The sequence below is a fragment of the Drosophila hydei genome, unplaced genomic scaffold (genome assembly GCF_003285905.1).
Source record: "Drosophila hydei strain 15085-1641.00,03,60 unplaced genomic scaffold, DhydRS2 tig00000211-arrow-pilon, whole genome shotgun sequence".
Lineage (NCBI taxonomy): Eukaryota > Metazoa > Arthropoda > Insecta > Diptera > Drosophilidae > Drosophila > Drosophila hydei.
This window is the reverse complement of record NW_022045685.1, coordinates 961945-976949: the sequence shown is the minus strand read 5'-3', so window position 1 is coordinate 976949 and position 15005 is coordinate 961945. Positions and strand designations below refer to the sequence as shown.

The 15005-nt window shown below is 49.7% G+C and overlaps 1 protein-coding gene across 7 annotated transcripts in view; it reads left to right on the top strand.

Moving 5' to 3' along the window:
• LOC111603207 (protein sprint) overlaps positions 1-14078 on the top strand; it is a 111881-nt gene extending 97803 nt beyond the window's left edge. For 2 of the 7 annotated variants that reach the window (XM_023320699.2, XM_023320698.2), the window contains exons 6-10: positions 5055-6591; positions 6661-7656; positions 7727-7972; positions 12055-12881; positions 12964-14078. In XM_023320699.2, coding sequence (XP_023176467.2) covers positions 5055-6591; positions 6661-7656; positions 7727-7972; positions 12055-12881; positions 12964-13296 — 3939 coding nt within the window. In that variant the 3' untranslated portion in view covers positions 13297-14078. Of the gene's footprint in view, positions 1-5054; positions 6592-6660; positions 7657-7726; positions 7973-10605; positions 11910-12054; positions 12882-12963 lie in introns of those variants that run through there. The other 5 variants (XM_023320697.2, XM_023320700.2, XM_023320701.2 and 2 more) reach the window with 5 other exon arrangements.
• Positions 14079-15005: the final 927 nt, after the last annotated feature.

Here is a 15005-nt window from a genome sequence, read left to right as displayed (position 1 = left end):
TTATAATTGAAAGCCGTTTGGCAAATGAGTTTAATGCAGCCAAAACAAAGCAGCAGCAGCCACTGAGTGTGGGCCAATGATGCAAAGGCAAAATTGAAAAGCAAAGCTCTATACGGAAATCAAGGGAAATCAGCTTAAGGCAGCACCAGAGCTGGGCCGGTGGGTAGGAGCTCTTGAGCTGCAAAGCAAAAGCCGCTTAGTGGCCAATGCAACGAGCAGATTGTAGACGGGGGCACGGCCACAGCCAAGTGGACAGCAGAGAGCAAATGAATAGACTATGAAGCGCAAGCAGGTTGGGCAGAATGGGGGCAACAGTAGTGTCAGGGGTTGGTCAAGCTGTGGGCGCATTGTTGGACTTTGGCTTCAAATTCAATTTGCTATGCAAAGAATCCGAATCGCAAGTAAAACAAAAGAACTGAAAAACAGAAAAATGAAAAGAAAACGTAAAGAAAACGAAAATGAAAATGAAAAACAGCCAAATGAATGTCAATGAAATGCAAATGGGGTGCACAGCACGCAGCAGGGGATTGAGCTGGCAGCGCTGCCACTGCCCCTGCCACTGGCCCTGCCTCTGCCTCAACTAACAACGGTCAATTTCTATGGCAACAATGCTCACATTACCAATTTGAATAAAATATGAGATTTTTATTATATGCCGCGTCGCAGCTCGAGCGCAGTTCGATTATGAAGGCAAGGCAACGCCCTACTCTGTTTGATGGCTGGCCAATGGCTAGATAATAGAGCTCCAGTTGGAGTCGTTGCTTGGCATAATTTCATTATTTTATGCAGTTTTTCATTTGAACGGCTCAATGTGGCCGCTGCCTAACCACACAAACCGCCGACGCTCATTAGGCGTCTCCCTTGGGCTGCACTGTCTGGTGTTAAATTGCTGCCTCCAGCCGTAGCTGGGTCGTCCCCTGCAGAGCAGGGCAGGGGCTACGGTTTCAATTTCAAGTTCTGAAAGGATATGTAAATTTGTGCCCGGACATGAACGCAACACGTTTCGAAAAGTTGTCAATGGCTGCCGTGGCCCGCATAAGTAGGCAACACTTTTGCTGCGACTCCACTTGGCAAATTATGCAGAGCAAATCTTTTGTAGATGCTGCCAGCTTAAGCCATCAAAATTTATTGAAATTGTTTACACTTTTGCATACTCCAAATAGAACTAAGTCCAACGACTCGGACAAACAGACTCAAAGATTCAGTTAACTTGAACAGATGTATGTGTATGTGATGAGTAGCTGCATGTGGCAGGTTGCAACCAAATGGTGGCATGCCACACACGTAGCTGAACAACATCTCAGCCCTGCCCATTGGCCAACTCTAGCTGTATTTGGCTACTTGCCCGCCGCATGGCATGCGGAAGCCATTAACTTGTCAAGATTTGATGTCAAGCATTTGATGTGCGCCATGATTGAAAAGACAGACAGTGCGAGAAAGAGACAGAGAGAGAGAGAGAGAGAGAGGGAGAGGGAGAGCAAGGGGAATGACAGTTGGCTTGAAAGGGACAAGTGCATGCCTGTAGATAAAATAGAAGTTGAAGCATGATTTGATGATTATAGACTAGACTTGGCGCTCGAACGAGCGCAACGAGTCTATTTGCGGCCCGAAACTTGATTACAACATCCCAATAGTGGCTGGGCAGCAGGCAGGGCAGGGCAGGGGCAAAGATGCCTCTGCACTTTCGATTCGTGGCCAGGAACCGCAAAGCGACCAGACGACGGCACAGCAGCTGCGGCACAACGTGTGGCGCATAGTGTGCAGGCAGGACAACGGCGGGCAAGGGCCCCAGGGCCTGCGATAATAAAAAGGGGTTGTCGCTGCCGGCATTTTCAGCGAATGCGGCCCAGAGGCAAACGCGTCAAATAGTCGAGAAATGGAAACCGGAAATGTTGTTAGCCCAAACCCGCCTGCAAAATTGCAGTTGTACCGGAAATGGGCGCAAATGCGACAACGACAAGGCTATTCCCCAAGAGGGGGGCCATGTGTGTGCGTGTGTGTGCCTGTGTGTGTTGAGTGCCATGTGATTTGTGCGCTATGCAATAATTTACATGCAATTAAATGCCCAGCAGATGCAATGAGCAAGCCGCAAACAGCGCCAAAACACTTTCGCCTAGATTTCGCTATTGACTATGCAAATTCACTCTCTCTGTCTCCTTCTATATATATATATATATATATATATATATATATATATATATATATCAAAGACTTTCGGCAAAGTAGCAATTGCTTTTGGGAACACAAAATGATTTTTGGTAAATGGCACATTCTTTGGCAGTTCCAGCTGCCTCTGTCTGCTGCGCTCGCTGTCAGCTACACAACATTTAAATTTACGATGCACAGCCACGCCCCCAATAAACGCCTCTTTTTGCGGCAAAAGTGCAAGTGAAATTATTAATGTTGGCATGTAAGATTTCGGTGAGTGTTGACCACAGCTGGCAGCGGGAGTGAGTGGGAGTGAGAGAAATGGACTGGGCGCTGCGACAGCCGACAGACGACAGACGACAATCAACGAACTGTTAAGTGAAAATGCATTTGGAATTGCAATGCAAGTTAAATGCATTTCTAGGACTTCCTCTTTCGTCTGAGCTGAATGCTAAAAGCTGCCAATGCACTCTGCGCTACCTGTGCAATGCAATGAACTGGGCGTGGCCAGACGCCCATATGCAAAAGCCCTAAGGGCAATTGATTGCAACTATTGTTTGGGCTGCAAACAATGCCAACGATTTACGTTATATATATATATATATATATATATATATATATATATATATATATATATATATATATATATATATATATATATATATATTGATGTATCGACATGCGTCTGCTGCCTTTTAAATGGCGTTACGCCTTTTTATTGTTAGCCAAATGCGCTTAAATTTGTCAAGGCGTCCATAAAATGCAGACAGGCACAAGCTGTCTCTCTCTCTCTCTATCTGTCTCTCTCTCTCTCTCTCTCTCAGTCCCTGCCTGTGCATGCAGACTGTATGCTTTGCGCATTATCCTTGCTTGTTAAGACATTTTTACGCTCGTTTTTGTCCTTCGCAAATTGCATTTCCGTGACGGGTCAACTGGAGCCTCTGCCTCTGCCTCTGCCTCTGTCTCTGGCTCTGCCTCTGCACTCTCTTGACCACATTATTGAATCAGTATATAATGCTCTTTCGTGTTTTGCAGCTCGCAGCTCGCAGCATGCCAGCAGCCACGCCCCCACACCCCCAGCCCTCGCCCATCGTCTGCGTCTAATAAAATCAACAGCCGAAAAGTATGCTTTAAGAAGCGCTGCAATGCCAAGCCAAATCAAATAAACAATCGCTGGGCTGAGCATAGGGCGCTGCTGGCATCCACTCGTGGAGCCCGCCAACCCAGCAGCTCATCATATCAAGAAGCATTTCAGCTTCTTCTTCTTCTTTTTTGCTATTGCTATCTTGTGTATGGCGCTGCTTTTCGCTTTCAGCTGCTTATTGAAAACTCGCACAGAAATCATAAACAACGCTGCGGGGCGTCCATATTCGTTTGTAAACACCCCACAAGCCGGGCATAGCCTAACGCTCCCGCTCCCGCTCCTATTTTTTTTTTTTTTTTTGAGCAACCCCGCCCACTTTAAACCTATGTAGCATGCCGCCCCCGCTACAGTTGGCATTTATTGAAATCTGAAAAAATATAATTGCATGCTTTTAGGGTTGCTGAGCAAAATTGAAAGGCACACACACACACACACGCACAACTGAATTGCTTAGCAAAACAGAGCACACACACATGCACAATGAAAGCAAAGGAAACGCGTTCAAGTTCCTTAAGTCTCAATCTGCAGCAATTCGAGTTGAAAAGAAATTTATAATTCTTAAGCTATATCAGAAAAAGAAGAAATATTACAAATATATATATATATATATATATTATTTTTATGTAAATATATTATAATTATTACAGATTTTATATAGAAATTAGAACAGTTCTCGTGTTAAGTCTTAAGGAATGCTGGCCTTAAAATATATTTCAATTCGACTTAGAAACAATGCTGAAGTAAAGTAGGCTGGCTATCAAACGCTGCCTAGAAGAAGCACAGATTAAATGTGCTTGACCGAACTTAGTATATCTTAATTAAGAAATGGCTCTTTAAGCCAGCATATACAATCAATCTGGACTTATTTATGACTCTTATGTATTTGTATTTGTCCAAAGTTCAAGTGCTGCTCATCGCAGGAGCCTATCTAGGGAATCTTTTGAAATGCTCCTTGCTTATAGTTGGCCAGCTTAGATGCAAGGTAAATGGTCTGCCCAAAGCCCAAAGCACTCATTCCTACCAAGCACTCAGCTCCAGTGCAGCCTCTTAGAAGTGATTCTTAAAGCAAGGCTCTTATAGAAGTTCTATGTTTACTTGAACTAAATTTGTTATAGAAATGTCTTGGCTTGCTCAACTGCAGACGACTTGAGGCATTTAGCTGCAGCTAGCTACAATCTCTTTCTAATCTTAATGATTGACATTTTGCTGGAACTCAGCTTGAAGCTGAAATAATTTTTGGGGCTTGTGCGTGGCTTTAGGTGAAGCGCTCATTATGAAAACTTTTTGCAGGCGATTAATGGAGGCGCGTGGTACTGGCTGGTGGTGCAGCAACTGCGCCTCAGCCCGTGGACATCGTGGCTGCCATTTGACCAGGTTCGGGAGTTTGTCCCAGGCACCATTTTGCGCTTGCCACACGACTTGGCTGCTTTGTCGCAGCGTCTGCAAAGTTTTCTTAGCCCGCCACGACAAAGACTTGGCCAAGCGTTGGGGTGGCTCTAAGGCGTTGCATACTTGGAGGCGCCGCGGCGTATGCAATACCAATTTATCATTCATCATTGTTTTTCTGGAAAATGGAAAATGGGAAATGGGAAATTTATGTGCGCGCATTTTTAACGCGACATTTAACGCGAAAAGCAGGCGGGGAGCAGTCGGAAGTCGATGTGAAAGGAATCAGGCGCTGATTTACGTGGCGGAATTATGACAACAGCTCACTTAGCCCCAGCTGCTTACTCATTCTGCGCTTTTGCTCTTGTCCTTGCAGACGTTCATTGTGCGTGGTTCCAGTCAGCCGAACACGATGGCCGTGTCGGTGCGTCTGCCCCAGGACACGGGCCCTTACATCGAACACTATCTGATCCAGTCGCAGGACAACATACTCAGCCTGGAGAGCTCACGCTTCAAGTTCGGCTCAATCCCGGCCCTGATCGCTCACTATGCTCAGTGCTGTGACGAGCTGCCCGTGCAGCTGATGCTGCCACGAGTGTTGCGCGAGGCCAACAATCGCAAGAAGCTCTCCTCACTGGCGCTGCTCGGCCAGGAGTTCTGGAGCTATGCCAGCAGTCCGGCAGTGCTGGGCCCGCCCGTTGCCGCCAAGACGAATATCGCTGCCTCCGAGCAGCAGCAGCAGCAGCAGCAGCAGCAGCAACAGCTGCTGGATGCCAAGTCGCCGCTGTCGCTCACAGAGACAAGCGGTCTGGGCACAGCCACATTCTTTAGCGATGCTCTGGCGGCCAAGCCGCCAGCCGCGGCACCACCACAGTCACTGTTCAGTCCCACGGGCAGCGGCCAGCTGCTGGGCTTCTTTAGCCAGGCGGGCACGCCGTCGGACACCAATTCGAGCATGAGTTCGTTCACGACCAGCGGCGGCCAGCATATGCAGCTGCTGAGTCCCAATTCCGTGGACTCCGTCATATTGACCATGTCGCCGGTGGATGCGCAGGGCTATCTGCCGGGTGCTGGCGGTGCCTTGGAGCCGCCAATGCAGCCGCATGGCTGCAACAATTTGAGCACATTCAAGACGACATCGGCGGCAGTGGCCAGTATTACGGAGCTGGAACAGGTGCGTCCACAGCGACCGAAGCCGCCAAACACACTGAATCTCAAGCCGCCGGCACCGCCGATGCGCTGGGCCAAGCCCCACTCGCCGGATCAGTTGGGCAACAACTTTACGGTGACCACCACGGTCACATTTTCCATGGAGAACAACAACAGCAGTGGCAACAATGGCAGCCAAGTGGCCAAGCCAAATCCCGCACAGTTTGTGGAGGTAACAACGCCTGCTTCGAGCAATCCGTTCAATGCGCTGCTCAACTCGCAGGCCAGCACCAGCACGTTCCAGACCTTTGCCAAGCGCCTGTCGCCCGAGGGCGAGTGCAAGGATACGCTCTCATCGCAGGGCTCCTCTTCGAACGACAGTCGCTGGCAATCGCAGTCGCAATCGCAATCGCAGTCGCAGTCGCAGTCGAGTCGCGACTCCAGCCACAGTCAGCGCAAGATGCTATCCCCGATGACACCCAACGGCGCTGGCCTCCTGCCCTCGGTTGGCAGCACCAGCAGCAGCAGCAGCAAGTCACGCAAATCGCGCATTCGCAAGGAGTCCAAGCACTATCAGGAATCCGACATACTGGAGAGTCCGCCAGCGCAGTATTGCGCCAGCGCCCTGAGCGACAAGATCAGCGACTACGAGGATGTCTGGACGCACGATCCCAGCGATCGGGCCAGTCTGCTAACTAGCTTCAAGCCGGGTCTGGACAACGGCGGTGTTTCGAACCGACGACCCGATCTGCTGGCCGAGACACGTAAGTAGAGAGTGTGACTGAAGCTGGCAGAGATTGTTTATTAATCCCATGATTCTCTCTATCCTGCAGCCAGCACACCCACACAGCAGCTGCTGTCACCCTGCGAAGAGACCAGTGCTGCACACGACAGCAGCCAGCAGCTGTTGCAGTTCTCTGGCGATGCGCCGGCACGCTCCCGGGCTGGTCTCCTCTTGCTCAATCTGAGCAATCCGGCGCCAGCTATGACACAGTCGCTCACGGAGCAGAGCGCCGCCGACGATGGCGGCGATACGACGCCGACTGCTGCACAAACGCCTGGCTCGCGCAGCAAACAGGGCAGTCCACTGTATGCGGAGCCAGCGGATGCACTGCGTCAGGCCGGTTTGACCAACGCGGCGGCGGCAATTTTGCGGCGACAGCAGCGCAGCCAGCTGCTGCCCGCCAATCAGCGGCATTCGGAGCCGCTCAAGGGTGGCCATGCAGCGGCGGCTGTTCCACTGCTGCTCCCCTCCGATCTGGAGAAGTTGGCCGGCAGCCTGGATGAGCTGAAGCAGAAGCCGAAGCCCATGGCTCAGCAGGCAGCGAAGCGCGGACGCAATCGCATCGATCACTGGCAGCTGGACAGCAGCTGGGAGTTTATGACCAAGCAGGAGACCAACGGCGGTGGCGACTATGACACAACTGTCGACTGGCAGGAGAAGGAGAATTCGCTGGGACGTGACAAGGAGGGTTCCAAGAAGCGACCGCTCACCGTGCACCAGATCATTGTCAAGCGTCTGCCCGACCTTAATCTGCCGGAGCTAGTGCGCTGCTCGACTCCGCCCCAGAGTCAGGCGACAACGACGACGACGACAACGACGAGCACAGCTCCGCTGCAGGAGAAGTCAAATGCCGATGGCAGCCAAAAGTCATTCCAGAGCCAAAACGGCTGTCGCCTGTCCTCCTACGACAACGTGGAACGCAACTGTGCCGCCTTCTGTCAGACCTACTACGGCGGCATCGACTCGGCGCAGTCAGACGATGGAACCGTGTTCTCCGAGCCCTGGGACTCCTCGCAATGGGACTCCTTCATGCCGATGCAGGATGGTAAACCTTGAATCCCATTAACAAGCCCCTGATAACCGTTTGCCTAATCGCTGCTCTCAAATCGTTCCAGATGCCACCATCAATTCGGATACCATACATCTGTCGAAGTGCCGGCCGGCGCTCTCGGAGGACGACACCATCGTTGAGGAATACAGCAGCACCAAAGACGGCAGCAACAGCAGCTGCAACCAGGATACGCTCAAGGCCAACAGAAACGCCACCAGCGCCGGCGCTGGCAGCAACAACAACAAGGCGCTGCGACCCAAGGTAGCGACCATACTAAGGAATCCAAGCATGCGGGATCGCGAGATACTATGTGAGTACCTAGAAGAGATAAGTAGGCAAATTTGAGAGTGGCCAACGTCAGTAGATCGAGCTGATGAGTCTAGCAAGCAATCCAATAACAGCTCAGGCATCTTTGCCAGACTTCAAAAGGAATCCGTTGACAACAAATTATAAAGCTTCAGGCGGAACTCTTCCATCTGTCTGGATCTTCACGCTTTGATCGCCAGATTTAGTATAGTCATTGCAACTCTGTATACCCTCGCCGGCACTTTATCAATGGGCACTCGATCGTCACCATCATCGTATGCTCAATTGCAATCGCTTGTTATTGTTGCATCATACTACGGTCCATGGCCTCCATGGAGCAGCAGACAAAAGCAAATACGGCGCGATCACTGGGACGACGCGTCGTCATCGTGCGCCTCTATTGACTGATTGATTGATTGATTGATTGAGCGCACGAGTTGCCCGCAAACGAAGCAGCCACGAGCGAAGCTCTGTCATTCAGCGAACTGCCTCGAACTGGTAAACCCAAACTAAGCGGATTATCAGCGACGGCTGCTGCTGCGCTCTGCCCCAGCCTCCGCCTCCGCCTCTGACCCGACTGCAAGTTTGTAAGGCTTTGCAGTCTGCAGACTACAAAGTCTTTGCCGAAACTTATCTGGCGCGCAACGCGCTCTGCATCGACATACATGCAGCATGAAAATGAAATGCGTCGCAGTTAGCCAGCTAAAACAAATTTGATAAGTTTCATAGAATTATATAAATATTGGTGCAGTCATGCACTTTGGAATGTAAACTGGTCGTCGCTGCTGCTGGCGCTGCTGTCGCTGGCAGCGTTTTTATCAGCGCGCGTTTTAAAACGCGCCGTGTCTCTCGCCGCTCAATGGGATGCGTAATTTGCCAGCCAAGCACAAGACTCGATCGATTAGAATGTTCAAGCCAGACTTTTCGAATCTCTGCTTCGTTCTATTTTAGGTCAGCGCATGGCTGATGAAATACACGCACGAACACACAATGGGCAGTGGGTGGTATTTTATTTTTGGTGTCACACTATTTTTGGATTTGGGTCCACTCTAGACAGCACGTGTTCCGTCGACTTTTCTCCGGCTAAACTCAGCCGTGTTTGCTCAACAAATCTTGTAAAAAGTCATTTTAGTTGTCAAGCGTCGCCGCCGATAAGCAACTGGATAAGCAAGCGGCTGTTGAAACGAGGTTCGCTGAACTCACCAAATCAAATTCCACTAAAAGTCACCTTGATATATACTCTTATCTTGAAGAACACTGGGGCCATAAATAAGCCAAACGGAAATCATAGCAAATTCTGCTCAAGGGCACCTTAAAGCGTGGTTAGATCAATCGAGCTTCGAGTGTGCCAACTTGAAGAGTGAATCTGTGATCTGGATCCGCAGCTCTGTAGTTACGAAAGCCTAGCTTTAGCTCTCCTATAGTTTACCCAAACTTTTCATTTCAATTAAAAGTTCAACTGTCAGATTAGTCGAGTCGCCATCTGAGCTTAGAATCAATGACTTGATCGCAGTCTTATCTTGCCTAGTTCAACATTTCAGTTAGTTCTGTGTATTGGAATCGCATTTCTTTAATCTTATGCAGGCTGTTTAAGGAACACTTCCTGCACTGCACGCAGGCACCTTCAGACAAACCTCCAATCCAAAGGTTTTTCCGAACTGCGCAGCAAAATAACAAAAAAAAAAACCAATTGCTCAAGTTGAGTTTAGGCCTCATAAAGCTGATGCAATCGCAAGGTGCAATTGCATTAGAGCGGGATCTCTCGCCGTTTTTCATTGTTGTCGATTGTCGTCTGTCGCTGTTTGCCGCATCGATCGATCGAGGAATCTTTCATTGTTGTTGGCAACGTCATCGTCCAGAGGCATTTGACAGTCTGTCTTAAGGCACAGCGAAACAGAGCGAGAGAGGGACAGTCTTTACTCTCCCTCCCTCCCTCTCTCTCTCTCTCTCCGACTGTGTCTCGTGCTTTCCTTCTCCCTTGCTCTGTTTTGATTTTGTAATTTGTCACAGTCACGGTATTTGCTTGCGCTCAAGTCTCGAGCATGAATCAACTCTTTATCTCCACAGCCTTGCATAACGCGCTGCGCGCTCTCGTGCCCAAAAACAGAATCGCGACTCGCGCTTGCATTTAGCGCAATCTGTGAAATACCAGCTACCTGCAGCAGGTATTTTGGCACATGTGCGTATTGAATGATTTGTGCATTTAGCTAGCCAAAGCCCTAACTCAGCCGCATTTGCGCTTGAGGTTTCACAAGTCGCTCGGCTCGGCCGCTGACTCAGTGGCATTTCCTCTTGACACAGTTTCGCGCACACCCAGGCAGCTGTTCTGATAAGGTTGCGCCTTTCGCTTAGGACTTGCGCAAAGCGGTTCGCCAGGTACTGCCCTCCCGGAAATTCCCACCGCACCCGGATCAGCAGTATCGATCCCGAGCAGGCGCTACCTGTACGGGCGAACAGGCAGGCGATTAGATGGGGCACCCGGGACTTTGACAAATTGAGGTCGCAGCGCCTCGTAATTTAGGCCGCGGCTGCGACGTCGTCGCGCTAGTTGCTATCTTTTCAGCGTCGCTGTCGCCGTCGCCGTCGACGTCGACGTCATCGTTATCGTTGTTGCAGTCTTATAAACTAATGCGTATGAAGTTCAGCATTAGTTTTGCATTGGCCGCGTTTAGAGCAACACAACACGACGCGACGCGACGCGACAGCAATAATAATAACAATAACAATTCGCCACAACAACAATAAAATTAATAATTCGCAATAGAAATCGATCTGCAACGGCGATTGTCGATCGATAACAGCAGCAGCAGCCGCAGCAGCAGCCCCGCCTTCCGCCATCAGCAGCAGCGTGTGCCGATGAGAAACTTGCGTTTTCGCCAATTCGTTTTAGCTGGCAAAAATCGCTACAGAATCCATCATGAGCTGGTTCAGAAGATCGTCGCGCGCACACCCCGCGAACCGCCCCGCCCCCGATGCCGCCAGGAGCGTGGCGAATAGCGGCACAGATATGTCCAAATCGTTGTCCAGCCTGGATGAGCAGCGCATCGAGCGACTCGAGCCAGAGGAATTCTTTCACGATCCCGTCCACGTGCGTCACTACAAGGAGGAGGCGAAGTTCCTCAGCTTCATGGCCGACTGGGAGATAGTCGATCATCCGCAGCAGGAGAATTACTTCTCCGCTGACTTCGAGGAGGAGCTCCTGCAGCAGCGCACACACACTGTCCCATACACACACACACACACACACACACGCACACACACACTGGAGGACAAGCTGGCCGCATGCTCGTCCGCATCGCCGCAGCCGATGCCGCCGCTGGGGCGCAAACGCAAATTTCTGGAGCTGCTGTTCGTCGACAACATACGAACGGGCATTGCGCTGCCGAGCGATGGCAATCAGCTGCAGCAGCAGCAGCAGCAGCGGCAGCAGCAATCAACGGTGCTGTGCAAGAAATCAAAGTACGCCAGCAGCAGCTTGTCGAGCATCGGTTCCATTTCGACGACAACTGCAACGACAATCTCAACGACGACGGCCACCTGTCCGCAACAGGTGCTCAAAGACTGCCGCATCAATCGCAAGCAACTGAAGACTGAAGCACTCGCCGGGTCCATTATGGGCGCCATTGGCAAATGCCCCAATTCCGAGCTGACAGCCGTTGGCTCCGTCAGCCTGGACGCCTGCCATCCCGGCGAGCGTAATACCTGTGATCACTATGATATCAAGCAATTCTTTCACCTGGACGACCAGGGCAACATACTCCTCAACATGGCGCACATTGTCGAGGGCCGAGCCCAGGGCTTGGCCCGTCAATCGCAAAGCCGCCGCCTCTATCGGCGCTATCGACGCGGCTGCGAATGCGCCGACGAGAAGCACTGCGATAAGCCTGGCTGTTGCATGCCTCTCATCTTGTTGCTGCGATTGCTCTGTAGACTGTTATTCGGTAAGACGCTGGACAGAATGTGTCAACGCTGACTCATAGGCTAGCCATCTATCTCTCTATCTATCTGCGCATATATATACATCCGTCTCGCGTGCGATCTATGCCATGCCTTGTCCATACTGACGTCTCGTTTGCTTCTTTTCAGGCCATCCTCGCAATAAGATGAACATTCAGAGCGTCGGACCTGGCGACTCGCTGCGCGCGTACACGCTGCAGTTGGCCCAAGATCCGAGCTCCACGTTTGCCCGCAACATTGAGAACTTCATTAGCTGCACCAAGGAGTCAAGGGAGGCGGCGCCACAGGTGGTAATGCGCAACATGCGCCAGTTCATGAGCGGCATGAAAAACTATTTGGTTAAGCATGGCGAGGGCAAGTTTCATGCGGAGCTGGAGTCGGCGCGTGCCCGCCTCAAGTCCGATGAGTTTCTCAATTTGGACGCCATGCTGGAGACGGTGATGCATCAGCTGGTGGTGCTGCCACTGCGCGAACATCTCTATGGCATCTTTGTGGACTACTACAAGCGCAGCGAGGACATCCAGCTGCTCGCCCAGAATGTGCGCTACGCCTACGAACGGGATGCTTCCGATTTTGGGATACGTGCCACAGTGACGCCGCCGTCACAGTCGGCGCTGCGTCTCATTGCCAATCTGCTGTGGCGCCTCCAAGAGGCCGAATTGCCGCTGGACAAGCTGGAGCTCTTCCTGTGCGTCATTTCGACCGTGTTCGATGCGACAGGCTGCCCACGCGGCCAGCAGCTGGGCGCCGATGACTTTCTGCCCGTGCTGGTCTATGTGGTGGCCAAGTGCGGCTTTGTCGGTGCCGAAATCGAGGCGGAGTTCATGTGGGGTCTGCTGCAGCCGACGCTGCTCAATGGAGAGCCCGGCTACTACCTCACCGCCCTCTGCAGCGCCGTGCAAGTGCTCAAGACGTTCATGGCATCCGAGGGCGAGAGCGGCAGCGGCTCCCTCGACGTGAGTACAGCGAACCAAAAGAGCAACTGAATACATGCTTATCATCCATCTCTCTCCCTCTCTCTCTCGTTCTCTGTTATAGTGGCGCTCTAGCTGCTTGCCGGCCTGCTCGAGCGTGTTGCGCGTCATCATACCGGACGAGTGCAATGGCTCGCTGCAAACACGAACGCTGCCCGTGCGGCCGCATACGACGACGCGCGAAGTGTGCCGCATCATCGCGCATAAGGCGCGCATCACCAATCCGCAGGACTATGCGCTGTTCAAGCTGGTCGACGGCGAGGAGACGCTGCTCACCGATGCCGAATGCCCGCAGGATGCGCGCCTGGCTGCCAAGGGCAAGCATTGCATGCTCGCCTATAAGCGCATCGATGCCAAGATCGCTTGGCCCACAGCCGCACAGCCGGGCAGTCATTGATGCCACCGGCCATGGCCCCTTCCCTATACCCATACCACCCATGCCAATCGCCCTCGTCGCCGCCCCTGTCCCTGTCCGTGCCCAACGGCCCCATCTTGCTCACTAACAAGCATATTTGATTAATAATTTATTATTATTACATTAAAATATACTTAGTAGCCTGTAAGTAAAGCTAATTAACGCTAATACATCTAATGTGTACTAAACAACAACAGTATTGAATTAAGAGCGGTTTTTTTATCTCATCTCTCGCCAATAACTCGATCATCAAAACGACATCAAGAAGAAGAGAAGGAACAACTTGTTCGCACCCATTTTTTTGCTAATAAATATACGAATATAAACATATAAACAAAACAAAAACTATGTATACAACTATATATACTATATAGATCTATATACATCTATATACACAAATATATGCGTAGTTTGTAGTGGGCCGGAGGTATAGCCAAAGGCCATTTATTCTAGAGCTAACCCCAAACACAAGCAGACAGACAGACACACACACACACACGCACACACAAAGAGACACATCTATCTATACGTATTGCAATCCTTATAGGCAAAAACATATACTATCTATAAACCATATAACAATCTACGACCAATTGCAGCAACAAAAAAACAATCACCATTTTAATGCAACACACACATACATAGCAAGGCATTTATAGCTATCTTTTTTTTACTTGGGAGGGTTATAAAACAATTAATCACAACATCTAACACATTTACAAATATATATATATATTAACGATTAACTTAAATATTTATGTACAACTAAAACCAACAACTGCTATCGGAAAATGTATTTTTTTTGTTTTTTTTTTTTTAATGTATACTTTGTAAAATATGGCAAACCACAAGGCAATTATTTAATTAATAATAAACAATAATAATGGAAAGTTTTACCATTTGTCTTTCTTTTCAATTAAAATCGCGTGCAGCCGCAAAGTAGGCAACGATTTTTGCCGCAGGCAATTGATATGCAGTCAGCCGTGACTGAAATATTTTGTAGCATACTTTTGAGCGGATGTGATATTTGCACGTATTTGTGGCGTTCTAAAAGGCTTTTAAATAAATAAGAAGTTGGATACGATTAGCGTACTTGCTATCAAGCCTAGTCATGCTTTCAATGCAATTCCAAGGAAATTAATACTTTCAAGTCTAGTCTAGTCAGTTAAACATACTATATGTAAGTATATTCTAATCCTTTATTTGCTTCGCTTTATATTTTCTGTACACCTAAAATCAAGATTAGCTTTGTTTGCATTGTTTTAACAGCTAAACAATCTACATATATTGCTTACGATCTCGATTTTTTTAGCCATACAGCCTATATGTATATGGAACCTGGCTCGGGGGCTATCGCAAATGTGGCGCCCGTCTAAAGACGTGTCTCGACTTTCAACACAGTGGGTTCAGCGCTAAATGGAAGACGACGCGACAGATAATTGATAATTGATTGCCAAATTGATTATGGAACCAGGTTTCAAAATCGACTCGGCTCGAGCGCACACATGGGCAATTTTACTATTGGAAAATTAATTATCAACATTTGCGCCTCGACCTATTGTGCCTATGTCATTGTGTACATGTGCCTCTATATATTTTGTTTATTTTTTTTTCGCCTAATGCAGCAGTTTCGAAAGAAAGAAAGACAACGATTTTATTGTCCCAGCGCTATTTTAATCGTTAGCTCAACT